Here is a 15,746-nt window from a genome sequence, read left to right as displayed (position 1 = left end):
GTACCTCATTATTTCCCGTAAGATATGCAATTCTGACTAATTAAATTAAACATGAAGGAATCCACCATATTTGAAAATATTTTTCGTATAACAACTTGAAAACAGTAACCCGTCCATGTACGTCGCATGAAATACATCAAAACGGAAACTTCAAACATACAAAGTGACAGATGTCAAAATTTCCTTTTTTTCCATTGCCCGCTTTGTTTCTTTCTCTCAGCGCTACTCGAACTGCAATACGGTCCGTCTGAGCCTACTAAGCATTCGATGAGAATCCACAGTCGAACAGTTGTGGCTTTCTATAATCTTTTGATTTATAGGCGCATTTATGCACTTGTTATAAGCCGAGCCGAATGAAATTAACTCGCGACGGGCGCCGGGAGGGGGTGAGCTCCCACGTCGCACCCTTTGTACTCGAGTAGTGGCGAGGTCAAAGCGGTGAACGGGGAGAGGCGATATTCAAAAGGCAGTCGATTACGAGCACCCACAAAATCAATCTAGACCAGTTTGTTTGTTATATTCAATTGTATTTGGAATTAATGGGATAACATATTGAGTTAGGTGGAATGAATATCGAATTTTATTCCATCCTAATAATATTAGGTTGGAGAAAAGGTAATAGAAAGGAAAAGACAAAGAAAGGTACAAATCCTTATATTTATTTAATTTAGATTATAGCATTTTAACGGAGATCCTAAAAAAGTCATTTTCGTCCTATTTTGGCTTTTTTAACTCCAAATAGGAAGGAACACAATACAGCCCCACCGAAACTGTGTGGTGGGACAATAAATGCTTAAGGGAAAACCAGTGTCACGGTTAATTTTCTCCGGTTTATGTTCCGGAAATGTAAATGTCAATAATTAATACGGTAGCTGGTCATATGAGCTAACTAGTGGAAATTGCTACGAAACTAAACATAGGCCCTAGAATGGTTTTAACTAGCGTTGGGAACTATCTGTTAAATATATGACTTGTCTCGATACAAGAGCCAGCATAGAAAGGAGGAAGAAAAGTTAATAGAGGGCGCTGTGACTTGTATCGAGTGGGTATAAATTACCTGGGATCAAAATAAAATTTCTCTTTTGTTCCAAGGCCATAAGTGGTGTATTAATTCCGTCCCGTCCCGAATCATAAGTCATTCGTCAAACTATCGACCGAAAACAGTCGAAACAGTCGATAGTCAAAAAACTAGCGAGTGAAAATAGTAATTACTATTTTCAGTTAAATGCACGGTTCGACTGTTTTTTTCAATTCGTGATGTCAGACGAAGATGTACGAATCCTTTTCTTTCTGTTTAAATTGCTTGGGGCAGTTTTATTTTTTTATTATTTTTTTTGTGCTTATATTTTCCAATTGTAGTATAAGCGAGACGGAGATGTATAAATTCCTTGACGAACTTTAAAAAAGAAAAAAAAATATTGAATACTATTATAATAATAATACATAACATGCAATTTATAATTTAATTTTAAACGAAGTAGAATTACTTTTATATTTGAATGTTCTGTGGATCTGTAAAAAAATGGAATTTTTCTATGGAATGGAATAATACCCCACAAGTGTTTTATTGTATTTTAATGTGTTAATTGCTATTATACTATAATAAATATAGACAATACAATAGAACTTAAAGAAAACCTAAAGACTAAAAATTTACAATAACCATAAATTCTATATAAAAATTGAACATATACCTAAACATAGAAAAAAAACTAATCCATGACATAATTAAAAATTATCTGAATAAAATAATAAAAATGCTTATTATATTATATATATTAATATTATTTATTATTGAACGAAAATATTTTGTAACAAAAATCGATCGAAATATTACCTGTTATTGCTATAAAAAGGGTCAAAATATTTTACTATTTATCATTCCCAATTTTAATCTTTTTACCCTATTACATTAACAATCTTGAAAAATATCGTACCAAAATGCTATCATATTAATATACAATATATTGTTATTTACAAACAAATACCAAAAAATCATAAAACTACATATATTACATATAAATCTCTGTAGACATAAATTGGGAACATTTTTGTCAAGGTCACGACTATAACGACAGAGCCAGAACGTTAAAAATCAGTCGAATGAAAGAAGTAGAACCAAAAATAATAACTATAAGTACGACTGAAACAGTCGGTAGTAAGTAGTAACAAAATCAGTCGGACCGAAAATAGCGACTGAAACAGTCGATAATAAAAAGTAATTAATTACTAAACAGTCGATAGTTCCCAACACTAGTTTTAACCCATTTGCATAAAACTGGATATTAAGAAAAGCTCCATATTTGGTTTCCACATTAATTAAGAGTGGAAATTTAATTGACCGAATTTCCATTTGTCGATAAACTGAACGATATCGAATGATTTTTGAAACGAATGGTAACAGTAAAAACTGGATTACCAAAGATAATAATATGCCAAAGATATCGTGGTCGAATCCCGGAGAAGCTTCACAAATAGGTACAAAACCCTTATCCTCATCCTTGAAATGAAGATATTCAGAATTGATTAAGGATTAAGGCATTATTTTCTATCGCGACAATGCTATATCAGATAGAGCTTTATTACGTAAATGCCCCGTCCGGCTACCATTTGTTCTGGTATCTATAAAATCTCTGAATGGTGTACAGCTTCAAGAGCGGCTTGTAACCAATACCGTGGCAAAGAGTCATCGATCTCTATATAAATTTAAAATAAAATATAAAGGAACTGAAATTTCTTCATCAACCTTATATTATCCCAATATCCAGTAGCTATCAATATAATTTTTCATGATTTTTTTGTGAAATTAACTGCAACTGATTTATCAAAAACTCACCTGATACTATTATTACTGTTATAATTCACATACTTAATCCCCAGTTGACGAATTCACTATATTTTATAGAAATTTTATATTTGCTTATACAAAACAGCCAAAATTTATTACAAACTTGTTCTATCTGAATGTACAACGTTCGTCATATTTTAGGCAATTTATTAATCTCCTTTCTACAAGAATATAGTTCTTTGATAAGAATACGATCATTATTAGGTAAAATAGACTTATTTCTAAAAGTTTGAGAAACAACATTTCAGAGCTCCATTCTATACTAACAATGAAAAAATAATTCTAAAGGGAAATCCATTAAGACATTTAGGTCGCGTTCTTCGTGAATCGATGCCGAATTATTGATTCCAACGATTTAGAAATGATTATTTCGATCTTAGTGATGTCTAAATCTTGGACGACGGAGTAGCCTTGCTAATGGAAAGTTAATAAATTATTTTAAAAAATTGTAGAAAAGTGTCACTAAAACGTGAACAAAAATTTTACCTCCTACATAGTTAAACAATTTTCAAGATATTATATATATTTTTTTTATATATTTTAAAATCTACTTTTACCAACTATGGGTTTTTTTCTGGACTGGGCCTAAAGTTTAATGTGGGCTCTGAACCACGGTCCTCAGCATTAAGCCTACCGACTGGCGAGTGACCAACTTTAGAAATCATCCCAGAAGACATCCAGTCTTACCCAGCCTGGTTACTGGCGTGACTGGGATCATTTTCCTTGTCGGATTTTACACTCTTGCCTAGAACATTCATAAATTTCAAACAAACACAAACATAAATTTACGACCATGTCCCAGCAGTATTTGAATCCGCGGCTATCGCAACAGTAGGAGGACTGTCCCATCGCCCTTACCACTGCGCCAGCAAGCCGACTTATAAATATTATTATTACATTTCTTGAAACATGTCAACATGTCAATTCTAATTATAATAATGGAAGTTATACCAACAAGTATGAAAGGAAAAGTAATTGTATTACTGTTGTCCAATAAATAACATCCACGATAAGATAAATAAGTATTTTCTAAACGACATGTATGACTATAAAGCAAAAAGTAATAAACATATTGTAGTATCTCTATATATAATATAATTGATTTCAATTCCCATTCTAAACGACATAGAAAAAGCGTTTAGGCTATTAACAAAAGACGATCCATATTTCCACGTATTCACCAGCCATGTATATTCTTATCCATATTTTTAACATTTTCATATTGTTAATAAGTATTTTGATCAGAATATTATTTTCCAACTGGCTCGTATGACAGCTAATGTCACTACATTTAATACTAAGAACTAACTATTTAATACAATAAAACAATAATTCCACTTTATTTTTTCGCGTTAAATTTGACTTATATGTGTTTGATATATGATTTAATTTGAGAAGATTTAACATATGTTTGGTGGTCTGATCTTGTTTTAACATAAGAGAGAGAGAATCAAAGATTTTTAATCTTTAGAATGTCTCTCAATTGAAATAACACGAATCACCATCAAACCCCTCATTTTACTAGATTCGAATTAAAAAAAAACCATTCCAAACGAGGGAGGTAAGATGACAAGTGAACGTAAAGGAGAGAAAATCTTTTATAAACTGGGGCGAGCTCGATGAAGCGATCGCAAAAGAGAAAAGCCAAGGCACAGATGTACGATAGTGTATAATTTCCCTTTTGTACGCGCCATTGTCTCTCAAATCCTCTTAATGATCGTCGAGATTGGGGGAGAGACGTCAAGAGCCCGAAATTACGGGTAAAAACCGGCGAATAAATTCGAAAAATTATTTACGCCAAGCATACAGACCGGGATCCGCTCGCCTTCATGCTCCAGTCCCGAGCCAAAGGAGGGATAATATTTTGTGAATGGACTCGCTTCCCGACCGAAGTACGGGGCACCTTCGAATTGTATTCCACTAACATAAACCTCAATTGATTTCATAATTAGTCATAAAATATAAAAATACATTAACCTTATCTAAGCTGAAATTGTCCTCGAAATAATGTCTGAATTATTCACAGAACAGAATATTCCATTTTTATACCAAAACATCCAACAATTGCTTCAATCATTTTTTTTGTTCCGGCCTAAAACCAGGCGGTGAAATGCATGACGCATACCTGGTCGCGGAGACTTGCCCTGGAGTGTCAAGTTAGACCGGGTTATGTGGGACTGCCTCTGGGCTTACCAATGCACTGGAAAACTGGAAAACTGCCTCACAGTTGACCCATGTGGATCGCTACTGCTACTGCATTAAATTTGGGGACATGGCACCCGCTATTCGAGCAGCCGTTATTGGGCACGAAAACCCGGCGGTTCTAGTGATTCGCGAACTTGAGTTAACACACGACTGGATGCTGTCGTATGGGGGCAAAAGTTATTCCTGCAGCGATGGATGAGGTCGTTTCAGCCTGGAAAAGGGGGAGGTTAGCGGTGACGCGGTGCTAAGCTGTCATGTCGACCAGCTCGCGAATAAGCGCGTTTTCAGAAGAACTTGAGCTGAGTTGTTGTTTGTGGAATGATTGAGATATGAAGTGCTTGATTTCTGAAGTGTCAATTTCCCTATGAATTTTGAAGATTCTCCCGAGGAGATTATTTTGGAAAACTTGAAACCGTTTCACCTGATTGGATGTAACAAACTTGAAGTAGACCAGTCGATCCGTAGAGAAGTACGGACCGAATTAACATCTTGTAAAATAAGCATTTGATGGAGATGAGAAGTCTGCTAGAAGGGCACATCAGAGAAGATAGTAGGTTTACTATTCCCAAACCTTTCTGGATTGCCTTCTGGATTGGGGATCGCCAACCGAACCGTCGGTCGAAGTGGAGACCTAAGTAGCGTTATCCAGCCATAGAATTATTGCGGTGTCGATGTTAAGTTGCGAAACGCGCAGTGCGTAATGCTTCTTATAGAAAATGATGGCTTGGGTTTTCAGGGGGTTGATTTGCAACCTACGGAAATTGAACCACTTGACCGCATGATCGAGCTGCTTCTGTAAACGTTCATGTGTTCTTTTATTGGCAGATCTAAAATAAAGAGGTTAAATAAGGCTGGGGCCAGCGGGGAACCTTGAGGTACGCCAACATCGATTTGTTTTCGACTGGGAAGTGTTTTCCTGATCTTGACCTGAAAAGATCTGTCCGATATGTAGGACTTGATGGGAGCGGTTAGGTCTTCTGGAAGACCTGAGACACGCCTGGGCGTCTGAGACACGCCAGAAAGAAGGGGGGTCATCCAGTCTTTGATCCGCTAGAATGAGTTCCAATTCATCGCTGGCCAGGTCGAAACGGCCTTCCTTACCCCCTTGCAAAACATAATTTTAAAATATTTGCAAATATAGTATCAATTCTATTGTCGAAAAGAAAGCAACGGCGAATAAATTAATATTTCTTCTCTTTAGTAATCACTATCTGCGTGAATTAGTAAAAATAAAAATGTAATAAAAGCAGACGACAATACAGTTTTGAAAATCCCTCGTAAATTTCAGTAATTTTTCAGTCGCTGTTTCACGACCAAAGGGAGGAAAACATTTTTTTGTATTCGTTTGACGCGCCCATTTCACCAGTCGACCGTCAAAGAGAACAGGAGTAGGGTTTTACTTGTCTCACGGATTTTAAAAGTTAATTAAAAACTGTTTGGCGAAGGCGAAAAAGTTAAACGAAAACCAGACCACAGAGGGAATTAAAATCGTAATAAAGCAACGTTTAACTACTAAGAGATATATTTGGAGTACTTTCATCTAGTATTTGTGAGAAATATTATTATTAGAATCACTAAAAGCTGGTTAATATATTTTTAATTAGGATTAAAATTAAATAGATTAAATAATTTCAAAATGATGAAGGCGCTATATTATAATACATCACTTAATAACTAATCCATGGGTTTATGTAATAAAGCGAAAAAAAATATTTTAGGCAATATTCAAATTAATTCATTAAGAGTAATACTTTCAAGTCCAACGACACTCTATTGTGTATACCATTTTTTGTAGAACGATTTGTATTTGCTTTTAAAACAGGCCTCAGTTACGAAAATTACTTTTTTTATTTAAATTAAACCTCGTTCCTTACTATTTCTTTTGAGACTTGTAAATAAAGGGTAGCCACTGGGTGCCAGATATGTATTATGTGATGGGTGGCAAGACAATTCGAATAGTCATTCGTTACTTTATACGAAACTTTTATACGTTGGGCTTACTTATCCTTTAAAATATAGTCTGTCATATTTTTCATAAATATTTTAATATAAATAATTAACTGACAGTTTCAATTAAAAACTATTATGACAAGTAAAGAGAGCAAATTACTATATATTTTTTATTAAGCACGATATTTGTTAAATGAAAAAAATATTATATAAAGAAATAAACACACAAAAAATAGCACATAAAGAAAAAACTATGTTTTTTATATAAAATGTTTGAATATTTTACTTTTACAAAAACACTGCAAATAAATGAATAAAAATGTTTAATTGGAGGAAACTTGGCACTGCATAAGTACAATAAGGCACAAACATATTTTAGAACCTGTTTTTTACCAAATTTTTATCCTGTCTATTTGGATTTATCTGCATCTACTGATTAACATGGGCTCCGTTACTGGCCACGGACCACGGTCTTCGTTTTTACACATTATCGAAATGGCGAAGGCGACAGTATCTAAATATATTACTACTCGAATTTTGCAAAAAAAAAAAAAGTACATTAATAGATATGCCTATTATTTACGATTAATTTATTAAGATATGAATTAATTAATACATTCAACATATTAATTAACTAAATCACTTCATTATTTATTTGCGAAAAACTTCTAAGTTTCAGCTCATCCTCCAAATAACTCTCCTGCAATTGAGCCAGTTTCTTGTCTATATCGTTTAAGGTACTCTCAACAATGAACTGTTTCCAGTATTCGTCATCCTTAACAACAGTCACGCCCGATTCCGACATTGTATTGCCATCCTGTCTCTCCAAAACCATTCTCTATAAGAAAATCATTAAATTAAAATTTTTATTATTTATGGTGAAGGTACCTCCAGTTCATTATTAATTTCATTTATTCGGAATCTATCGTCTTCAGGAATAACGAAAGCATTCTCGTTGCACTCTGAGTCATCCTGGGCAGTGTTCATGTTCTCCTGAACGTTGTTATCGGTCGAAAGTTCACCATCTTCTAGCTGAAAAGTATCTGAAATACACTGTTTTAATTTGTGTTTATAACATAAAAAATATTATTACCTATATCTTTTAACATATCCTCGATTTTCTTTTTTTGATCGTCAGTCAACGAGTAACCAGACATCATACCCTGCCTGGCTGCCTAAAACGACAATTGTTTGATCAATATCGTTGTATCCACTAATTAGACTTTTCGTAGACTCACATTAAAATTTCTCTGAATAAAATTAACAGACATTGATCTCATATTTTCACATGTTTCAGGCTCATTTTCTGACTTAATATTTTGAACTGAGTTTACTTGATTATCTGTAATGGAAATGTAGTTGCATAACCACCTAATCCTTCACAATTTTTCCATAATAAATGTTTTATAACAGTTTCTATATAAAAAGCTAAATTACCATCACAGTATACGGAGGGTTCAGTATTTTTAGCTTGTTCTTTGAAGTGTTTTAATCTGTTCTCGAAATCGCACATTGTTAGAAAAACGTCCGTGTTTTTTTCCACGGCCAACTTATTCTCGAACATATCTTTGCACATCTCAAATTCGGCTTGTTGTCGTTCGGCTCTTTCCAACTGAAATAGGAAAGGCTTTGATGACATGTATAAGTATATATTTCGTTGCCTAACAATTTAGCACTTTTTGACTAACCCTAGTATCACTGACGAAAATATTTCGTTTAGGTAAGTATTGGCAAGGATTCACCAAAATTTCCTAACAGCCAGTGTCGAACCCGACTTCTGATATGTAAATTATCAATCGCCTTGATCTGTCCAACGTAGAAACGATGATCTATATGCACGATTTAATTTAATGACCTTTTTCGCAAGATGAATATCGCCATAATTGCGGTCACGTGACACTCGGCAGATTTCACTCTGCTAAAGACCGTGATTCACATCACGTTAAAGAAACAAACTTTTCCTTTGTTTTTCTAGTATAGTCAATCTTATTAAAGTACGTAAAATCGTCCTAGTATATGTAGTGTCACCTAACGTGTTGACGGCGCACTTTTGATGATTGACAGTTAAAATATGACATTTGACACATGAACGTAACTGAAAACGTATAATGACAGATTTTTTTTTGATAAGTCTAGTGATGCTTTTTCCATTTTCTTTTCCTCAAATTATTTGATTAAGAACCTCAAAGTAGTAATACTCAAAAATAACACATGATCATAACTTTAAACTTTATTTCCCCATTCTGGATTATTTTGCTGTCAATGAAGTTAGGAGCATCCCAAAGCAATAATTGACAAAAATACAATGCAATCAAAATGTTAACTTACACTCGTTCAAACGATTTGATTTTAATTGAAAAACCTCTGTGCTTTGATGGAAAAAGCTGACGGTCAGAACTAAACATCGTCTTCAGTGCTTTGGTACGTTTAGGCAATAAGCCGGTATAATCTTCCGACAATTAAACTTTCGAATGTTGTTTATCAGTTTTAAAAGAATCTCGTTTTTGATGGTCGGTGGTTTTTTTCTGGCTTCGGATCCATCAAGATTCTATTATAGAAATTAGAATGTTGGTTTGCTGGTTTTTTTCGCTCATATTTATTATTCAATTGTATATATTTTAATAGATTCCCGGCTATATTTATCTGGCAGCGATAAACACTGATCATAGTTTAGTTTATGTATATTTTTTGCGGTAATATTGGGCAAAATTTAAATATATGGATGAATCATTTGTATGCATGTTAATATCCGAATTATGTTTTCGTTTTATTTTATGTGAGTTCATGGTTAGAATGGTGTTATTTTGTTGGTATGCATATTTATTTTATGTTTATCATTTTATATTTCTTTGATATGTCGTTCAGTCTTTCACAAGGTGTGACACACTTGATTGCAAGTTTCTAATGTTTGGCATGCTAGAAGTATTGCCTTATAAATTGATGGTTTAATATAACTGCAACTGAGATCAAGTTTCTTTCAAACATATCAAAAAAAGCATATCATCCAATTATATCAGTATTGAAGACAATTATAATATATTCTTAGATCATTCTGCAATTATCTTGACGATAAACGAGACTATTATCAATAAATCCATCTATCAATCACTGACGACCAAATGGGCAGATTAGAATGGATTTAGAACAGATGTAAAACAATACAAGTAACCTGCATGTTGCATTAAAAAGAAATGAACAACTGGACACGGAATCAAAATTGTTTCTGATTAACTTTCTGATATTTAAAATATACACATATCGGGGAAAACCCGCCCAAAAATATTAGAGAGCTCCTAAAAATAAAGCATATATAGTGTGTTATTATAAATAAATAAATATATATATATATATATATATATATATATATATATATATATATATATGTATGTATATATATAGTCACTAATCCCTTTGGAGGGCAGTTAAAAAATCCAAAGAGCCAAATCTCGACGATTTGCAAGGAAGGCGGAAGATGGACGGACATTATTTGTCAAATACTTTCCACTTAGTGGTGGATATGAAACCATTAACCACCAACATTAATCTGGTTGATTAATGTGAATTTAAAAGTAATCATTCAACAATTGACCAATTGTGTTTCGCATATAATCGAAAAAAGAATTTATTAGAGTTTTCCTGTTCACAGTGTGGACCAAAATAGAGGTCGCCAATCCAGAATACCCGGAATTAAAGATAAAAAATACGAAAATAGCAACCAATTTAGGAGATGCCTTGAAGAACACTAAAAATGATTAGAAAATAATATCCCTCAATATGAAAACGAAGCAAGATATTTTGCTGCTTACTTTCAGGAGCTATTCTACTGCTAGTATTGAAAGATGTGCTATTAAAAATATTTCTTAACGATATAATGCATACTGCAGAAGCACATAAATTGAGAATTATCAATGCCCTGCCAACGAACGGTTTGGATATGTCTATCGAATAAAAAGTGAACGAATTCCTCACATACTTCTGTGACGAAATCTACCTTTTAGGACAAAGATACAGCGGGCAGCTCCGAAAAAGACTGAATGCGCTCAATGCCAGAGAAGTGTCTAGTTTAGGTAAAACTGTACCCCTCATGTAAAATTGATACCTTATATTGAGCGATCTTGTTCTTTATCTGTCGGTTCAAATTCTCGATGAAGTCGAGGGTGGCCATCACTTCCGGCGTACTCTTCAAGAACTTGAAAGTTTTCCTTGCCAGTTTCGATGTTTCTTTTTCTTGGAGCGTCGCTCGCCGGACGGATTTCAGAGACGGGCAACTTTTTAGGGATCGCAGCTTACCCAGCACGATGTCGTAAAAGTTTCTAGAGACGACTGGGCTATCTATCGAGGGAGGGGAGGGTTGTATTATTAAAATTTCATTAAAACGGGATAAAAGTGGATAAGTATCGGCCGGATGTAATCAGCGTTTACGTCCGTCCGAAATCCGTCGACTATTTACGCGGTATAACATGAGCTCCCGATAAAGTAATAATTTTCTTTAGAATTCGTTGAAGGTCACGAAACAGGAAGTATACAATATCCAGAAATACGACAACTGCGACGAATTAGAACTCATTAGCGACAGTTTAGAACATTAATTTGAAGTTGTTATCAGTTTTTCTTAAAAGGAAATGAACAATTGTATGAAATACCATAGTTGGTTTGATATTTATTTATAACTTATCGCTATTATTAAACAAGCATGATGAAAGTAATCAACAATCACGAAAATGAACACAAAATTCACATTTAGGCCGAATGTGTTTATGCCTCTACAGTCTTACCTATCTAAAGATGAAAAAAATAATATTACCGTCTTCCTAAATTCTTCATCTCAAATAAACCTACCGCATGAGAAAATTACTATTAAAGAAATTTTAAAAATCATAATGAAGAGATTAACTGTAAAAAACTCCTGAATATGATCTATCAATAAAATGTCTCCCTCATCCTCATTTTTATTTACTAAAATCTTATCTTACAGATACAAATTTCACTATAAAAAAGACGATGAATACACTGGGTTACACTGATTAAATTCAAGAGTTCCACAAAATAGTGTACTGGGTTCGATATTGTATCTCCTATATTCACCTAATATATTGACCACGAAATCCACTACACAACATATGCAGACGGCACGGCAATCCTAGCATCACACAAAGATCCAATAACAGCATCCACCTCCAAATACACCTAAATAAAAATCAAATGGAACAAAATCTGCCCATGTAAATTTTACCTTGCGTAGAACATGTCGACCAGTGAATATCATTAATTGTCAAATACCCTAGACAGAGGGTGCTAAAAACATTGGCATGCATCTAGACCGATGCACAACTTACTTTAAGATCCTGGCAAGAGCACATACTTGCAAAAAATAACTCGCACTTAATCTTAAAGCGTAAATCCAGGTTATCATTAGATAACACGGTATTACTATATAAATCAATTCTCAGACCTATTTAGTCATAAGAAATCCAACTATGAGGTACTGCCAGCAAATCTAATATAGCCTTCATTCAATGCTTCCAAAATAACGTGTTGAGTGTCATTATTGATGATCCATACTACGTATTTAATGAAGTGATACAGCATATATCCCTTTAGAACCCACAACAACTGTAATTCACAATGTTAATGTTAAGTACTCTAAGAGTGTTAGTGTCACAGTGTGCTTACTAATCAGATAAATGTGCAACATGATAGTGAGACTAAAACGTTTAATTATTTAATGAAGTGATACAGCATATATCCCTTTAGAACCAACAACAACTGTAATTCACAATGTTAATGTTAAGTACTCTAAGAGTGTTAGTGTCACAGTGTGCTTACTAATCAGATAAATGTGCAACATGATAGTGAAGTGCGTAAACTAAAACGTTTAACGTCGTCCAATCTAATAAATACATATAAATTTTAGAGTAAGATTTAGAATAAAATGTTTACAAAGAAAGTGAAATATTAGACGAACATAAATACATCTGTTAAATGCTACTGTATGAAGTCTAAACATTGTCCGTCAAACTAGCTTTCATCAAGACATCGCTATTAGTCACAATCATTGTTTTGTTCACAAACAACTATTACAGTTCAGTATTTATATTGTTACATATGGCAGTGTTATTGCAGAATCCTCAAATATCTCACCCTAGTGGGTAGTATTTACTAATGTAAAATCCAGAGTAATATTGAAATACTTTAAACTATTATGATTTATAATCTTCAATATTCTATTATTGACAACCGAAATATTTGGTGTTTTTAAATCCTGATATATCACTTATCATTATTCTACTAATTACGATATGTACTCTTTATATTTATGTTCAAAATTTCATCGCTTATTGTCCACAAACGTTCTGTATCAATGTTTTCTTAACACGGACCTCCTATATACGTCTCATCTATCTAATTGGTTTTGCAAACACACCTAGTATATTTGTTTATAACATCCAACGTTTATAATTCAAACCATTCGATTTAAAAGTGCATATTTTATCACGATTTACAACTTTTAGCACCTATTAAGTTTATTAGCGGATGATGGAGTTCGAATCGGGTACCGGGCGACGGTGAAACGTAGTTGACGTTGAAATGCAAAAGCTGTATGTTAAAACGTGTCGTTCATTCTTGTTCATTTCCGGAAAGTAGTCGAGATAGAGATGAAAAAAATGTACTCTTAGATTCATTAGGGTACCTAAAGCTTGAACTGTTTTTAGTATATAATATATCGAATATATTGAATACATAAATAATTCAAATGCCACCTGTGGTGTGGCTATGGCTATTTTGTGTCAGCATAGCAGTGAGCACAAACGAGGAAAGCACTTAAAAAGAGACATGGCATTCAGATAAGGCCAAAAACTTTTGACTGATATAAATGCCGAAGCTTCGAGTATTCTTCACGAATCAACGAAGAATTCCTTAGCTTCCCTAAGATACACGTGTGGAAGAAAATAATTTTTGCAATCTAGACTAAAAAACTGTTTTCTCCGATTGCTCATTTTGCCCTTTCTTGTGTAAGGCTCTGAATCTTGGACACTGCTACAGTCCAATACCTGTAACCTTAGTGTCTTTCACATGCTATGCTTAAGACAAATTATATCCGAGATTGTTCCGCTTAATATGCAACAATCAATGTACAGTTGAGAAACAAATCTAAAGACACAGATTACGATGATTTGTTGAATGAAATATGAACGAAATCCTCATAGGCTCCTATGAGGAAACCGGCCCTTAGAGATCATAGAGAATCGAAATCATAAACTATTTGAAATATAAATCACTAATAGTGAGGAGGTTTGTTGAAGAATGCTGTATTGTTAATTAATAAAAGCTAGTTAAAAATGTGACGATGATAGATCTAGGATAGACAAAAAATCCTGAATGAACGTTGACTATAAAACAGAAATGTAATTACACTGAAAAAAAAAAGATTTATATACAAAAATTATTTTCCTTCAATCAAAGCCAGGCACTTACCGTACAACCCTCGTATATTCGAAAATACAGTAATTCGGTAGATTTCCGATTACATCACGTGTTGTACATCAAACCCGACGCTACATAAATTAATGAGAATCTATAATTTCCGCCGAGTTCATACGGCAGGATGATTTAAACACAACTTAAAAAATTAAAAATAGCTAGAAATACAGTTTATTATTCCCAACGATTGGAATTATGTTCAGGAATACTGTTTAAATAATCGATTGACTGATTTGCAATTCGATATAACTCAGTTTTAACAGTACATCCTTAATCCGTATTGATTCATATTAGGCCTATTGGAGTCCTGGAGCGTTGGTCAACCAGTCGCATCCACCAGATCATCTGGTCTTTTGCTCGGTAACCTTTCTCGAATATCTCTTCCGGGAATTCAAGGAAACTGCTCCATTAATATTAGGTTTACAAATAAGTTACTTCCAGTGAAAAAAGACACCATCAATGTAAGTAATGGCTACTTTGAGTAATGCCCAGTCGACATTCGGTAAATTTCGACCGTTTCCGTATCATTCTGCAACGTTGCCATTTACAAGAGATCAAGAGGTTGAATCCAATAGATATATAGACATACTTATATAAAAATTAGTTTTGTTTTGTTATTGTAATGTTTATATACAGATAAACAAATTATATTTTTTATTGTACAGATTGTTTTACTTTCCTATAATTATCTCCTATTAAAAAATATTTCAAAATTAAATATTTTTATGAAAGGTTCCTGATATTAATTTTCATATATATTGTAGAAGATGACATTTATACCATTAAACGTATTAAAATTTTAACTAGAATTTTAAGGAATATATTCTATAAGAATATATTCCTTAAATTATTATATATAGAATATATTCCCAAGAAAATATATTCTATATATATATATATATATATATATATATATATATATATATATATATATATATATATATTTACAAGAACTGGCAACGTGGCAAAATCAAATCTTACTGCGAATTCCAGGCGTCTCTACGAGTAAACTCTTGTAGCAATGTAAAATTGCATAATTTAAAGCATCTAGCAGCATTTCACTTCTGATGAAGAAATCCTACATTGGATCGATAATTTAATCAATGTCGCAGGAAAAAATGGGAAAACTCGTAGCTAACGTTTTGACTAAAATAAGTCGTTTCAAATCATCTGAAAGAAGCTTCAAAGTTACTACTTATATCAAACAAAACCATATAAATAGAGAGTGTTGCAGGACGAAAACTATTTGTGGAAAAGGTTA

The 15,746-nt window shown here is 33.3% G+C and overlaps 2 protein-coding genes across 2 annotated transcripts in view; one reads left to right on the top strand and one right to left on the bottom strand.

Moving 5' to 3' along the window:
- Window positions 1-15,746, top strand: part of LOC143201210 (CDAN1-interacting nuclease 1) — a 188,988-nt gene that overhangs the window by 163,815 nt on the left and 9,427 nt on the right. The window lies entirely within an intron of this gene.
- On the bottom strand, window positions 7,577-15,331 carry LOC143201212 (uncharacterized). The gene is made up of 7 exons (XM_076412133.1): window positions 12,830-15,331; window positions 11,103-12,675; window positions 8,441-8,615; window positions 8,242-8,345; window positions 8,097-8,178; window positions 7,892-8,046; window positions 7,577-7,841 (listed from the first exon to the last, which is right to left on the bottom strand). The coding sequence occupies exons 2-7, from the start codon at window positions 11,166-11,168 to the stop codon at window positions 7,638-7,640; spliced, it is 786 nt and encodes a 261-aa protein (XP_076268248.1). The 5' UTR covers window positions 11,169-12,675; window positions 12,830-15,331; the 3' UTR covers window positions 7,577-7,637.

Source organism: Rhynchophorus ferrugineus, unplaced genomic scaffold (genome assembly GCF_030347505.1).
Source record: "Rhynchophorus ferrugineus isolate W39M unplaced genomic scaffold, kcgeb_rfMv2 rfM8, whole genome shotgun sequence".
Taxonomy (NCBI): Eukaryota; Metazoa; Arthropoda; class Insecta; order Coleoptera; family Curculionidae; genus Rhynchophorus; species Rhynchophorus ferrugineus.
The sequence above is the reverse complement of the archived record's forward strand: the minus strand, read 5'-3'. Positions and strand labels throughout refer to the sequence as shown.